The sequence below is a fragment of the Oculina patagonica genome, chromosome 5 (genome assembly GCF_052425735.1).
Source record: "Oculina patagonica isolate OP01 chromosome 5, crgOcupat, whole genome shotgun sequence".
Classification (NCBI taxonomy): Eukaryota; Metazoa; Cnidaria; class Anthozoa; order Scleractinia; family Oculinidae; genus Oculina; species Oculina patagonica.
This window is the reverse complement of record NC_135762.1, coordinates 13,830,238-13,846,139: the sequence shown is the minus strand read 5'-3', so window position 1 is coordinate 13,846,139 and position 15,902 is coordinate 13,830,238. Positions and strand designations below refer to the sequence as shown.

The 15,902-nt window shown below is 37.8% G+C and overlaps 2 protein-coding genes across 4 annotated transcripts; both read left to right on the top strand.

Annotated features, from left to right (window-relative positions):
- Positions 1 to 1,097: 1,097 nt before the first annotated feature.
- On the top strand, positions 1,098 to 9,598 carry LOC144655614 (uncharacterized). Of its 2 annotated transcripts, XM_078515900.1 has the most exons (4): positions 1,098 to 1,149; positions 1,250 to 1,304; positions 3,754 to 3,853; positions 8,979 to 9,598. In XM_078515900.1, exons 3-4 carry the CDS (start codon positions 3,767 to 3,769, stop codon positions 9,471 to 9,473), a joined length of 582 nt encoding a protein of 193 aa, XP_078372026.1. In that variant the 5' UTR covers positions 1,098 to 1,149; positions 1,250 to 1,304; positions 3,754 to 3,766; the 3' UTR covers positions 9,474 to 9,598. The 2 variants fall into 2 exon arrangements, with proteins under 2 accessions (XP_078372026.1, XP_078372027.1); XM_078515901.1 differs by lacking the exon at positions 1,098 to 1,149 and having other exon boundaries at positions 1,250 to 1,309.
- Positions 9,599 to 10,673: 1,075 nt separating this feature from the next.
- On the top strand, positions 10,674 to 14,349 carry LOC144655613 (uncharacterized). 2 transcript variants are annotated; one of them, XM_078515899.1, is made up of 3 exons: positions 10,674 to 10,696; positions 13,001 to 13,100; positions 13,753 to 14,349. In XM_078515899.1, the coding sequence occupies exons 2-3, from the start codon at positions 13,014 to 13,016 to the stop codon at positions 14,245 to 14,247; spliced, it is 582 nt and encodes a 193-aa protein (XP_078372025.1). In that variant the 5' UTR covers positions 10,674 to 10,696; positions 13,001 to 13,013; the 3' UTR covers positions 14,248 to 14,349. The 2 variants fall into 2 exon arrangements, with proteins under 2 accessions (XP_078372025.1, XP_078372024.1); XM_078515898.1 differs by lacking the exon at positions 10,674 to 10,696 and adding an exon at positions 11,957 to 12,084.
- Positions 14,350 to 15,902: the final 1,553 nt, after the last annotated feature.

The following is a 15,902-nucleotide window of genomic DNA, read 5'->3' as shown; positions in this document are numbered from 1 at the left end:
ACCACCTTTCGGTCTTGTCGCGTGCACTTTTGTGCTTTTTCCGACAACCTTTCTTGAATTAGCTGTAGACCCAATACAGCAGAACAATTGTATGAATGACACCTATTTTTATACATCGGTTATCATGAATACTGCTTGCTGCTTGTTTAATATTTTTCGTTTCTTACAAAAATATCTTTTATTTCACCAAAAAAATTCCAGAAAATGAGTATGGCTATACTTTAGTTTCACCTGCCTTAGTTTCGCCTGCCTGCCGAATTCCAATTCGATCTTCGATGCACGCACACTTTCTAACGAGCCCCTGAGAGCTCTTCCGTGTTACGTGGGTAAATAAATTATAGTTAACATTACATTTTACAAAACACACTTTACACGTGCTTGTGAAAAAGGATAGCCTGACAAAACCTTAGAGCACACACGCAAAATAAAATAAAATTAACGGGTTCGAAAAAGAGTATGAATGACATCCTTTCTATGTATCAGGTTCATTATGAATGCTGGTGGCTGCTATTTAGTACTTTTCGAATCTTACCAAAATGTAACATTTTTTAATTTTACCACAAACAATTTATGTGTATGGCCTTACTTCAGTCTTGCCTGCCTTTTAACGTGCTTGTGAAATCGTTGCCGTTGCCAAAAAATTTCACGCAATCGTAAAAACACACGCAAACACATACGGAAAATTAAATCAAATTAACGGGTTCGCAATAGATACAATACAGCAAAAAAGTATGAATGACACCCTATTTTAATTCACTAATTTTGATCATAAAAACTGCTGGCTGCTATTAAGTATTTTCGGATCTTACCAAACAGTAACATTCTTTAATTTTACCACATACAATTTATGTGTATGGCTGTACTTAAGATTGCCCGCCTTTTAAGGTGCTTGTGAACTTCATACCGTTGCCAAAGGAGCGAAATTTCCATGTACAAGGATATGAAAGAGTTTACATGTATCTCTAGGTTAACAGAAGGACAGAAGTTACCATTTCAAGGCAACCAATCACAAAAGTCAAAGTGTAATCAGCAGCCAATAGAAAAATGCGACAACAGTTTTAGCATATCCCACGTCGTCAATTGCGTTTTCAATAAATAACTCTCCTAAGTTTAGTCGGTTCAGACTGTGTGTTTCCTAGGGAAAGTCAGGTAAGCTGAGATTAAGACTAAGCACTTTTTCAATTTGTTCATGATCTTTCTACATAAAACACTGCAACTAATTCTGCGACCGTCCGTTTATGTTCTGCAGGTTTATGTTCTCCTTGCGCTTGTGCAGTTGAAGTGATCGTTTTAAGCAAAAACAGGTTCTGTAAGTTTATGTTGTTTTTAAATGTTGTATGTGTTTTTATTTTCGGTTTGGATTTTATTGCTGTATACGCAGACCAAATTTTTGTTCGCAATTAGTATGATTTTGATGTAGCCATAAAACTTTCGTTAAACAAAGAATTACCAAAAAACGCTTTCCTTAACAACATAATCAGATAACTGGCTTTTAGCAATAATTGAAGCAGGACAGCATGAATACCTTAAAAACGCACGCAAAATTAAAAACGCACGCAAATTTTAAAACAGTGATTTAGTAAGACACAAACAGGTAAACACAAACGATATTATTTCCCGACGTTTCGGCGACCTCATGACGCCATATCAAAGATTCAAATGAGAAAATTAATTAAATGAGAGGTTCAAAGAGTTATAAATTTACATAGCGGTGGTGGCTAAACAAATACTTAAGCACGAATTGAATCCGTTTGCACGTTCAAACTCGGTGTTGATTGCTTTATGCAAAGCATCTCGTTGACAAGACAATCGTTTGTGCAAACTGTTTGTGTAAACTTAAAAACGCACGCAAACTTAAACTCACGCAAACAAAAACGCACGCAAATACACGCAAACTTAAAAACGCACGCAAACTTAAAAACGCGCGCAAATTCACATGTTGTTGCCAAAATGCCCTTCATAGTTTTTCGTCTAGGCGCTTAATTTCAACAGGCCAAACGTACTTTTTAGATATGGCAACCCATTAGCATATAACTCTTTCTTTGGAACGTCTTTTTTGTCAAGATATACGTATACTAGAAGAGTTTTGACCTTCTGAAATCAGTTAAAATTTGGTGTGAAAATTGAATTGCAACAGCTGTATTTTTTTAAACGGCTTCAAATTGTAAAAAACCTATTTACTTCTAGATGATATTTAGCCGACAGAATGACCACAGGACAAATAACAAACTGTGTAAAAATGAAACGAAAGCAAGCTTTCTTTTTTCTGTACTGGCGTGTTAAAAGTAGTCTATTTTGCGCAAATTCCATGCATCCGTCATTGTTGGCTCCTCTGCGGTATTTCAAATTTTCCTGCATTTCACAAAAATTTAAACGCGCTGGAATTTTTAAACAATATTTTTTTAAAATAGTTCACCAAATGAGTCTTTTGACGAAATAAAAGAAAATCCGAATTTTCGGTCCTGTCGCGGATTCTCGATAATAAGAGACGGTGACTCTTAATAAGTTTACGTTCCACTTGCAATATTTGGTTGGTCATTAATAGAGCCCAAAATTTGCACAGCAATGCTTAATCCGCCAACTCTTAAACTTGTTGTTTAAATGATTAACGAAATAGTCAGAAAATAATAGCTTTTAGCGAGACAGGTGAGCAACTTCTTTAATTAGTCCTTTTTACTTATAGGTGCATTTCATGTACGAGAAGACCTATTCGCCAATTTTAGTATTTTTTTACCGAAAAGCATTAAAATTCCCGTGACAGTGTTCTGTAACCAAGAGAGAAATACTAAAAATGATCAGCCGCTCGTGGAGTTTTGAGTAGAGTCACTAGAAGGTTAAATAAAAACAGAGTCGCGAAGTCGTCATGTCGCTCGAATTAACTCGAAAGAAGTAAATCATGATTAGAAGGTATTCTTTCCCCCAATAATGTCATATTATTGCTCACTCAGTCGATCTGGGCAATTCCTCAATTTAACAATACAGATGAAATACCTTTCTTGCACTCACTAGAGTGAATTCGTGTAACCCGTTTTTCATATGCTAGTATGCTGTGTAATATTCTAGTGAGCTGTAAAGGAAAACAGAAAATTACGGAAAAATCGTCACGTTTATATCGTTTATATTCAAAATCGCGTTAGGAAAACAAACACTAAACTTAACTGTAACACAATTCTGCACGCGCAATTCACTTTGGGGAGCTTTAGCAAACCACGATGGCAAACTTTTGTTTCGCAAACAAAAAGTTTAATGACCAAGAAAATAGCTATGCACGTTCTCTTGGCAAATTTGTTTCCCATCTTCTGAAAAACAGCAACGAGAAAAGATTAAATTCTGTGTGTTTTGAACCAGACCGATAATCTTTTGATTTTATTTTTGTTTGAAAATAAACGTCAGCTTTATTTCGATTTAGGTTTATAGCAAAGCCGGGAGTTGAAAATGTTGAAAGTGTTCAAAGAAGGAGGAAACACTTCCTGTTTATTTTCTGTAAAACAATTAAACTGATTGCTTTAAGGTTTTCTGACCACTCGTGTATTGTTTTATTGTACACAAGCATTAGAATATTTTGCGGCTCATTAGCATTTTAAAAACGGGTTACACGAATTCACTCTACTGTATAGATGAAAAAACGTGGCTTGTTAGATATCAAAGTTCAGAATTTTACAAGCGCGTCCCACTTATTTCGGTACAAGCGCAATGTTGTTATAAATATATACATTCCAGTTTAAACATATTTTTCTTCTTTTATCTTCACAGAGATAAAAGAGAAATGAAGTCTGCCTTGTTTGCTACGTCTCTGCTCGTAATAGTCCTTTTTTCAGGAATGGATGCCGCGAGAGTGAAGTTGAAGAAAGAGGTAAATAACACATTTTAAAGACACACATTTTAAACCCGGTCGATTTTGTATAGGCCAGGTACATTTGCTAAAAAAACAGAAACAACTATTTTATATGCATGGTATAAAAGAGGATTAAAAACGCGATATTTACTTTCATCCCAAAACTCTCTTCTAGTTTACCCAAAAGGATCTTAAACGGCCATATGCTTGCTTTAAGAAGCCAAAATACTAAATGAGGTTACATACGAGGACACTTGTGGCTCATGATGTTTTCTTGGGCGAGCAAATGGGAAAACGCTTGTTGCGGACACAAAATGTTTCTGAATGGTATCCTAGTTTTGTAGTATTGTTAGTACGGTTAAATTATTCAGAGCAATGTAATCGCGTTTGTATTCAGAGCAATGTAATCGCGTTTGTAACTTTCATTGTCTATAAGTAAGTAATCTCAGTACTGTTAGTTTTATTAGTATGTTTAGTTATCATTGTTTATTGTAGAGTGATTATCGTAAGCTAATTATATAATCATTTTTGATTGTAAGTTAATTAATTGTAAGTAATATATCATTTGTAAGCAACTTTAATTGTAAGTAGCTATGTCACTGTAAAGTATTCTTTGTAAGTAATTATTTATGCGTTAAATGCAAAATAAAATAAAACATAAAATAAAATAAAATGTTTCTGAAAAAAAAAAATCAGAAACATTTTTTTTGTGTGTGTAGGTTCTTCAGACATAAATTTTGTGTCCGCAACAAATGTTGCGCACGAGAGTAAACAGGGAAACATTTCTGTCCGCAACATTTCGTCCTCGATTGCCAAGAAAAGAAAAGAAAATAGCTGTAGCATAGAGTAATAGAATGTTGTTGTGGCTTCAAATTTGAATTTGAAAGAACAGGAAATTATGACGCTTCCATTTAGAACACTTAAAGATTTTACAGCAAATTTATATGTAATATAAATGCCAATTTACATGTAATATAAATTAAAGTTAATGTGACAACCATGAAAGGAGTTCAGAGAAGTCATAAGATCACTCTATTCAAATACGCAGATCTGTCACGCAATATGCTGCAAGACTATCACTCTTGCGTTACATTCAAAGGTCAAACTCACTTCTGAGTGTGATGCGCTATTCGGGCTGGCCAATCACATCGCCCCTTTTCTATTATGTCAATCAAGGCCATGCGGTTTTATCTAGACTTGAGTAGTTTTACTTCAAATTCTCTGAGCTCCCTAAAAGAGTTTTCACAATAATAATTATTGCTGTGATATCCTTCGATTGTTTTTCGCTTCAACATCGCTCCATCAGTACTTTATGAGTTATCCTGGTATCTGCCCACGAACTACGTTCCGGTTTTACACATTTTATTCTGTCATTCGAAGATAAATGTGCGGACGATCTGTCGAAGGCATCGCACTACTGAACAGGTATTCGGTCCAGCAACTCAGGAACTTGATATGCACACACAGAACAGATTACCTCTACCGGAATATGGCCACTCTACCGACTCGGCTTCAAGGTCCTGTAGTCTCCAAACCGCGGCTAAACCCGACACTACAGCATTATTTGTATGGTGGAGACAACATGCCTTCGTTTGCCCGAGATTATGTAAGCTTAATGTGAATGAACGACTTATAAAGAACAAGACGATTTCTTCAACTAGAATATACTATTCTCTTGTCAAGCCGGAGAACAGTCAACAAGGGTCAAGGCCGTCGCGAATGTCTTTCAAGCCTCGTCCAGCGCGCCGCCTTCTCTCCCGCCGAAAGTGGTCAGTAAAAAATTGGACAAGCAATCCGGATTTCCCTAGGGTGCATCTTGGCCAAGTGGAGCTTGCTAAAAGCTAAGTATAAATATTTATAAGCTGATTCTATTTTGCGTTATATTAGACCGGCGTTAAATGAGATTTCAATATGAAAACAAACGAAACTTAGAGCAATTTGCAGGCTGCCGTTTCCACCAGCCGTCGAAAAGCCTAAAGGGCTGGAAATTACAAGATACCGGTGGAATTCGCTATTGTTATCTTCTGTAATGTTCGAAGTCATGTCTTAATACCTGAGTAGACGAGACCCTTTATAATTTGGCTGCTCAAAGTTGAGGAAGAGCGACATAAACTTAACTTTGCTGGAGGCCAGGGTGGTGAATTCTCGTCCCTTGTCACTGAAGTAAAAATAGGACAAATAACAACTCAAAGCAACGAAAGTTTTCAGCTTATAGAATACTTTATGAAGATTCTAAAAATGTAAACAGTTTTTACATTTAATGCAAGAAATTTGAGGTATTTAAAGGTGCCATTGTCACTGCCATTTTAACAAAAAATAGGTTATAACTCAAGGGGAAATTGAACAATAATATTATTGTAGCAAGAATTTGATCCAAGACATACAGGGGCGTACCTGCCTTTCCTACCACTAAAATTGCCTAGGAACGGCCCTGACATAAAATACAATAACAGGACTTTCTACGGGAGTATGTCACAGGAAATACAAAAGTGAGGATTCTAGGATCAAAACATAAAATTTTGCTTTGTAGTGAATACATTACTTTGTTCATGCAGAAGCATTGAACCATTTCAAGCCTGCCAAGTTTAGTGGCACAAGGATAAATCCAACAGGAGCTACTCTATCTACAATGAATGCATGTCTGTGTAGCAAGTGTCTTAATTGTTCAAATACGCCTTATTTTTCGCACCTTCTACCCTGATTGATTCTTGTGCGAGTTCTGCCTTCCTGCCATGTTTCTTAGGTCAGCAATGTATAATTCCAGTGGTGAATAACAAACTTGTGCTCTGTATAAGGTCTTTTATTCCCGTTTTTCCCAGCACTTATTGAATTTGTGCTGTATCATTCAAAGGGAAACCATGAATAGGGCATTTTAGTATTAACAGTCTTGAATTTATATATCTACTCCTTTACGTGTATGAAATGGCTAGGTCACACCTTACGGATGCATTCCTGTACCATCAAAAGGCAAGCTTTGACCTGAAATCCTCAAGGGAGTCAAAAGAGAGGTCGACTATTAAACACCTGGAGACGCTCGGTAAAAGCAGAGATCGAGTCCATGGGCAAGAGTTGGTACCAGCTAGAGAAGGATGCACAGGACAGGATGCTATGACGAGAGACTGTTGATAGTCTATACTCCTGAAAAGGAGTCGAGTGAAGGGCTACTACTACTTATTTACATGTTAACTTAAACCTATTTTATATTTTCGTGCTATTCGTCTATGGGGAATACACTTCGTGTATTTGTGGGGATGAAGTGCTCTGTACCATTCGCCCTTTTGCCCCATAGCCTCACAGGGTCAGCTTTCCCCTTATAGTGGGGCCCCGCAGTGTTGCTGTTGTTGGTTGTTGTGATTGTTCCCAAGGGTCCTAGAGATTAGGACCCCAGTTTCTTGGGAACCAGGGCATGTGGTTGTGGTTGTTCCCAAGGGTCCTAGAGATTAGGACCCCAGTTTCTTGGGAACGTTCCCAAGGGTCCTAGAGATTAGGACCCCAGTTTCTTGGGAACCAGGGCATGTGGTTGTGTTTGTTCCCAAGGGTCCTAGAGATTAGGACCCCAGTTTCTTGGGAACTAGGGCTTCCTGAAAGGAAGGAGAGGATTCCAGTCTCTCGTTGCCAACCAACTAACCTGTGATACATGTACCCTGCATGATTTCTATTGATGATTCTGATTGGCAACTCGAGCACTTCATCCCTTACCCCTTTTCTCCCACTGAACTTGTTGTCTTGTTTTAACTTCATGGGTTGGGAACATTAAAGCAAATTTATATGTAATATAAATGCCAATTTACATGTAATATAAATTAAAGTTAATGTGACAACCATGAAAGGAGTTCAGAGAAGTCATAAGATCACTCTATTCAAATACGCAGATCTGTCACGCAATATGCTGCAAGACTATCACTCTTGCGTTACATTCAAAGGTCAAACTCACTTCTGAGTGTGATGCGCTATTCGGGCTGGCCAATCACATCGCCCCTTTTCTATTATGTCAATCAAGGCCATGCGGTTTTATCTAGACTTGAGTAGTTTTACTTCAAATTCTCTGAGCTCCCTAAAAGAGTTTTCACAATAATTCCCACCCACCAAGCCCCCTTTGGTTCTCTTTTAGCTTAGTATTTGTAAAAATGTAGGCAATGTTTTAGTTCTACGCACATATCTGGCTATGTTAAGGGTGTTTATTATATTACTATTATTATTTTTAAACGTTAGCCATAGCTGATGGACTAAAGAAGCAAGCCCGCATTTATAGACATTATTCTAATAATTATTATTTCCATTTTGTATGCTTACTTACGTTTAGAGCTGATGGACTTAAGCAGCATGCCTGCTTACAGAAACATTGTTTTTGTATTGTTATCATTTTGTATGCTAGCTCAGGCTTAGAGCTGTTGGACTTGAGCAATGTGTCTGCTTTTGAGATATTGATATACATGTAACCGTTAGCTTTAGTGTCGAGCTGGCATGTATCAACTCGACCATTCTGTTATTCGATTACTGTCTCTTCCGAACTTCTTCAATAGCTTTAGACCATCTTAACTAAGCATTGTCTTTTCTTATAGTTAATAAACCACGGGAGGGGATGAAGTGCTCTGTACCATTCGCCCTTTTGCCCCATAGCCTCACAGGGTCAGCTTTCCCCTTATAGTGGGGCCCCGCAGTGTTGCTGTTGTTGGTTGTTGTGATTGTTCCCAAGGGTCCTAGAGATTAGGACCCCAGTTTCTTGGGAACCAGGGCATGTGGTTGTGGTTGTTCCCAAGGGTCCTAGAGATTAGGACCCCAGTTTCTTGGGAACGTTCCCAAGGGTCCTAGAGATTAGGACCCCAGTTTCTTGGGAACCAGGGCATGTGGTTGTGTTTGTTCCCAAGGGTCCTAGAGATTAGGACCCCAGTTTCTTGGGAACTAGGGCTTCCTGAAAGGAAGGAGAGGATTCCAGTCTCTCGTTGCCAACCAACTAACCTGTGATACATGTACCCTGCATGATTTCTATTGATGATTCTGATTGGCAACTCGAGCACTTCATCCCTTACCCCTTTTCTCCCACTGAACTTGTTGTCTTGTTTTAACTTCATGGGTTGGGAACATTAACTCAGCGATAACATTAATATTGCGTCATAAAAAGCTAGTATTAAATTAATTTCAGGTTGCCAATTTGAAAGCTCAGTTGGCCGAAATAAAAGCATATTTGGCCAAAGCCGGCCAACCCGGTGGCTTTGCTCTGCTTGACCAAAACGGACACCTGCCTCAAGACAACCTCACCGCTGGCTATGACAAGTACTCTCTGTACGACTTGGGTTGGCAGTCTCTTCACATGGCGGCTGCTGCTGCCTGCAGAGGAAGCACGAGTTCAGGAGGAACTGGGTGCTGTGAAAACGTTGTTCTTGTGCGCAACAGAGATGATCGGAAAACCTGCGCTCAGCTTTGTGCCCAGACGAAGTACAGCAACTGTGACGCAGAGGTTTCCATTCATGGAAAAACAGGAAAAGCCACTCAAAACGGAGAAAAGATTGGCGCGTTCTACAACTACAATTGTGATCACGCGCCTAACGGAGGGAACGAAGTGTCACAGCCTGTCACCGACATCACTCGGTTCCCAGACCCATATCCCTATTACAGCTTTTGCTGTTGCAGGAAGTAAAAATTAATGCAAGAGCAAACAGAACGTCTTTGTCAGCGTAGATTTTCATTGTGAATCTTGAGTAACTGCATGTTGAAGGTTAACCTCTCGGCGTTGATGATAATAAAGACGTTTAAAAAACTTTATTATTCGCTTTACTTTGTTTGACTACTATTGCCTTTCAAGTTTTAATGAACGCTTTAATGAACACTTCAGTTTTAGGCTCAGTAAAAAAATAATTAAAATGGAAGAGCAACCAGCTTCCTTTGACAATGGTGGTTCTATTGTCTTTCAATGAATCGTTTGCTACTTTATATTTGAGAACCGATTGTTCTATGGACTAAACTTTCCATTCGGGACAAATTAATAAACGAAGTGTTATTGCTTTACTCCCTATATTCCCCCTCCCTCCGTCGAATTAATTTTACCAACCACTTAGTCGCCGAACGTGTGGCTTCAAGCACTTGCTTAGTTCATCTCTTCTTCAAAGATTTTGGTTTCTTTAAGCTTTATGAAAGGGGACGTAATGTCCCTCTCTTAGAAGGAAGGACAAAGAACATGTGTAAGAAAGTACTTGTTTTTCTTGCAAACTATTTTCCTGATATTTTGGTCGCCTGCTAGTTTCAGACTTTCACATAAGCGACTGTTATAACTCGATAAGGAAACCGACGCTTTTAAATTATAAATTTTGGTGTTTTTGAAGTCGTTCATTCACCTAGTGATTTTCATTCTGTTAAAACACTGTTGCTCGTTTATTAAACATTACTTAGCTGTGTTGTTTTTAGCTAATTGCTTTTGACAAAAAGCGTCGCAAATGTTAAGCGAATGGTCTAATAAAAGCTTTTAGTGCAACAAGTGAACAGTTTGTTAAACAAAGTTTGGAAAAGACATCTCAACTTGATTGTAAATTGGACAATAATCTTCGTTCCTAAACATAGCTCGACCCTTGTTGTTGCGTAGGAAATGTTTAACATGTGTTCCAACGCATACCAATCGAAAGTTGACAACTCGTATTTACCCAATTTAGTGACTAGATACCCAAATTTGTTAACTTATCATAATGTCCCTTATGCATTGACATTTTAAGTTTAATACAATGTTCTCAGCTGCATTAAGGTGCAAGAGTCCATTATCCAGAAATATAAGATGAGTATCTGAAAATAGAATAACGTGATTCGAATATTTTAACAATCACGGTCATAGTGATCCACATTTATACCGGGCCCTTTGAGCATCATAAACTGGTGAGTTGAAAACTAGACTACTGTTCCTCTCTGTCATCTCAGGTTTTATTCCAAAAAAGGGGTCTAACAATGCACTTCAGTATATGGAAATACATAAGTTTCGAAAATATGGGTAACTCAGGTCACAAAGTTGCACCCTTCAGTAATTTTCGAAAATTTGAATTTCTGATCATTAAAAAGATCCGCGATTTTAACGCCCCGATGTTATGCGAATAGGATACGAATAGTGGTCCAATTTTGTTAAAAAATCACCATGCAAGAAGTGTACTGAAGCGATAAACAAGTGATATTATTTTGATGCCATCAGGAACTTTAGATCTCAACTTGAAAACGTCACGCTGATTTTTTCAAGTTTTGTCCTTGTGGATTGGATAAACACCTAAGAATTATTATGGCTCCCTTCTTCCTTCAACAACAATTTACTTTATATCTCCGTCATGATGTACTAGGTGTACATCATGTACGGATGTACGCATCATTGTTCTACGGATTAAACTTACCAATTCGGGACAAACTAATACACAAACTGTCAACGTCTTACTCCCTATTTCCCCCCTCCCCCTCCCTCCGTAGAACTAATTTTAACGAATTACACTTAGTCGCCGAACGTGTGGCTTCAAGCACTTGCTTAGTTCCCCTCTTCTTCAGAGACGGTTGTTGGTTTCTCAAAGCTTTATGACTGGGGACAACATGTCCCTTGCTTAGAAGGTAAAAAAATGCACTTTGTTTTTCTTGCAGACTATTTTCCTGATATTTTTGTCGCCTACCAGTTTCAGACTTTCACATAAGCGATTGTTATAACTCGATACGAAAACGCTTTTAAAATTTTTAGATAGTGTTTAAGAAGTCGTTCGTTCACCTAGTGATTTTAAATCTGTTAAAACACTGTTGCTCGTTTATTAAACATTACTTAGCTGCGTTGTTTTTAGCTAATTGCTTTTGATAACAAGCGTTGCAAATGTTAAGCGAATGGTCTAATAAAAGCTTTTAGCGCAACAAGTGAACAGTTTGTTAAACAAAGTTTGGAAAAGACATCTCAACTTGATTGTAAATTGGACAATAATCTTCGTTCCTAAACTGAACATAGCTCGACCCTTGTTGTTGCGAAGGAAATGTTTAACATGTGTTCCAACGCATACCAATCGAAAGTTGACAACTCGTATTTACCCAATTTAGTGACTAGATACCCAAATTTGTTAACTTATCATAATGTCCCTTATGCATTGACATTTTTAGTTTAATACAATGTTCTCAGCTGCATTAAGGTGCAAGAGTCCATTATCCAGAAATATAAGATGAGTGTCTGAAAATAGAATAACGTGATTCGAATATTTTAACAATCACGGTCATAGTGATCCACATTTATACCCTTTGAGCATCATAAACTGGTGAGTTGAAAACTAGACTACTGTTCTTCTCTGTCATCTCAGGTTTTATTCCAAAAAAGGGGTCTAACAATGCACTTCAGTATATGGAAATACATAAGTTTCGAAAATATGGGTAACTCAGGTCACAAAGTTGCACCCTTCAGTAATTTTCGAAAATTTGAATTTCTGATCATTAAAAAGATCCGCGATTTTAACGCCCCGATGTTATACGAATAGGATACGAATAGTGGTCCAATTTTGTTAAAAAATCACCATGCAAGAAGTGTACTGAAGCGATAAACAAGTGATATTATTTTGATGCCATCAGGAACTTTAGATCTCAACTTGAAAACGTCACGCTGATTTTTTCAAGTTTTGTCCTTGTGGATTGGATAAACACCTAAGAATTATTATGGCTCCCTTCTTCGTTCAACAACAATTTACTTTATATCTCCGTCATGATGTACTAGGTGTATTTCATGTACGAGAAGACCTATTCGGCAATTTTAGTATTTTTTACTGAAAAGCATTAAAATCCCCGTGACAGTGTTCTGTAACTATAGCTAGGAGAGGTATACTAAAAAAGACCAGCCGCTTGTGGAGTTTTGAGTAGAATTACTAGAAGGTTAAATAAAAACAGAGACACGAAATCGTCACGTCCCTCGAATTAACTCGAGAGAAGTAAATCATGATTAGAAGGTATTTTTCCAGCAAAAATGTCATATTATTGCTCACTCAGTCGATCTAGACAATTCCTCAATTTCACAATACAGATGAAATACCTTTTTATGCACTCACTGCATCGATGAAAACACGTGGCTTGTTAAATATTAAAGTTCAGAATTCACGTTCGTCCCTCTTATCTCGGTACAAGCACAATGTTGTTATAAATATATACATTCTAATTTAAACTATTTTTCTTCTTTTATCTTCACAGAGATAAAAGAGAAATGAAGTCTGCCTTGTTTGCTACGTCTCTGCTCGTACTAATCCTTTTTTCAGGAATGGATGCCGCGAGAGTGAAGTTGAAGAAAGAGGTAAATAACACATTTTAAAGACACACATTTTAAACCCGGTGGATTCTGTATAAGCCAGGCACATTTGCTAAAAGAGGATTAATAACGGGATATTTACTTTCATCCCAAAACTCTCTTCTAGTTTACTCAAAAGTTAAGGATCATGGCCGGCCATAATGCTTACTTTAAGAAGCCAAATACTAAATGAGGTTGCATACGAGGACGTTGCTCATGACGTTTTCTTGGGCGAGCAAATGGAAAAACATTTGTTGCGGACATAAAATGTTTCTGAAAAAATCAGAAACATTTTTGTGTGTGTGTGCTTCAGGCATACATTTTGTGTCCGCAACAAATGTTGCAGGCGAGCGCAAACAGGGTAACATTTCTGTCCGCAACATTGCGTCCTCGTTTGCGAAGAAAACAAAAGAAAAGAAAATGGCTGTAGCGTAGAGTAATAGAATGTTGTTGTTGCTTGTCGAACACTTTATCATGGAATATAAGAGAACAGGAAATTAGATAATTTACTGAATAGTGCGTTTCCATTTAGCTGTAAAGTGACAATTATTTAAAATGAAATGACAAAAAATTGAATTAAAAAACAACACTTAAAGATTTTACCTTAACGATAGTATTGATATTGCATCATAAAAAGCTAGTGTTTAATTAATTTCAGGTTGCCAATTTGAAAGCCCAGTTGGCCGAAATAAAAGCATATTTGGCTAAAGCCGGCCAGCCTGGTGGCTTTGCCCTGCTCGACCAAAACGGTCACCTGCCTCAAGACAACCTCACCGCTGGTTATGACAAGTACTCGCTGTACGACTTGGGTTGGCAGTCTCTTCACATGGCCGCCGCTGCTGCCTGCAGAGGAAGCACGAGTTCAGGGGGAACTGGGTGCTGTGAAAACGTTGTTCTTGTGCGCAACACGGATGATCGGAAAACCTGCACACAGCTTTGTGCCCAGAGTCAGTACCGCAACTGCGACGCAGAAGTTTCCCTTCATGGAAAAACAGGAAAAGCCACTCAAAACGGAGAAAAAATTGGCGCGTTCTACAACTACCAATGTGATCACGCGCCCAACGGAGGGAACGAGGTGTCACGGCCTGTCACCGACATCACTCGGTTCCCAGACCCATATCCCTACTACAGCTTTTGCTGCTGCCGGAAATAAAACACAAAACTGGCAAGAGTTGATTTCAGTTGTAGAGTAGATTTTCGTTGTGATACTTAAGTAGCAGTAGCAGCGTTGAAGATAATAAAGACGTTAAACTTATTTGCTTGCTTTGTTTATTTCCTTTTGATTTCTCTAGGAACTTTAAGAACGACTTTCAGCAGATTTCAATCAAAAAATTGATTTAGCGGCAGAAATTGGAAAAATCGATTTCCCTCATTTTTTGCCCACAAATAGCCTTTAGCTAGCCTTGAAATTTGATGTAGTTTTTTTCGTCTCAAAGCGCTTTACATCCGTGAAAAAACTAGAAAAAGGAATTTCGCCCACAAGATCGCCAAAAGTGGCCGAATACAAAGCTAAATTTTGGCAACCTAAGTTTTAATTTAGTTCGCGTGCAAAGAAGAACTTGAATTTTTCGATACGTTTTCTTGAAAGGCAAGGTATTTAGCTTCTAAAAATAGGTAATAAATTGACTTGAGCGTCATTCGAGAATTAATTACAAATTTTGTAAAAGTACCTCTATTTACTTATGGGAAAATCCCTAATTTATTGATAAAGTTCAGAATTTTTTTTCGCCATGTGCCATAACTCCAAATTTCTTCAAACTTCGGCTGTGGAACCCTTTTATGCTGTTATAAATTATGTATAAAATTCAGCTTGGGTTCTCTTTCGAGAGATTTTCGGGGCGCCGCTGAATTAACCAAATTTTAACGAAATTATCAGCAAATGTAAACAATGGTTGCTGGTTGTTCATTTCAGCGGGCTTGTTGAAACATCCAATATATCTTTTGAAATTCCTTTACAAACATATCTCCGTTCTTAAGATATAAATTGGTTCTTGAAATTAAAATATCATGGCAAAAAAATTCATTCTTGGATAAAACACTGTCATTAACCGAAGAAATATTTATTTTACCCGTACGTCGGTAATTAATTTGGTGGTCGGCATTTCGTGATTTCTGTAGATTCCTTGTCGCCGTAATGTAAACAGTATGTGTAAAACTGCTTCGTGAACGAACGCTGTTAAAAAGGATGGCAAGATTATTTAATGTATTTGGCAGATAAGATGCTAATAAAATGCTTACCTTTAAAACACGCCCGGGGGGGGGTACTCCCTATAATGGCCTATACGGGGAGGCTCCGCCCAAAAGGGGTACCTTTTTCAGGCTTCAGGTATGTAAAAGGGGTAGGGATTTCACGAGTTTAAGTATATGAAAGTGTATGGAAATCTGTCATTTGGCTATTTAAAAGGGCCTTTAATTAAAATATTTCGAACAGACGCAATTTATGGCTGTATTATTTTAATTTATTAAGCGCTACATAAAAATGACAAGAAAACGTCCTATTTTAAGTCCACGCCATGTCTCTTAGGTATATGAAAGGGGTACCTTTTTTCAGTTAAAGGTATACGAAAGGGGTACAATTTCTGTCAAAAATGGTATATAAAAGGGTAAGGGGTTAGAACTTGGGGCGGAGCCTCCCCGTATAAAACTTTTCTGAGTACCCCTCCGGGAAAACACGATACGTAAAATATATCACTCTCGGATACTTTGGCGTACTTTTTACATTTGGTGGTTGATAATGATCTTGATTGACGTTAACAAATTAGAAAATCTTGATACTAGCGCGGGAAGCGCTTAGAACGCGAGTTTGAA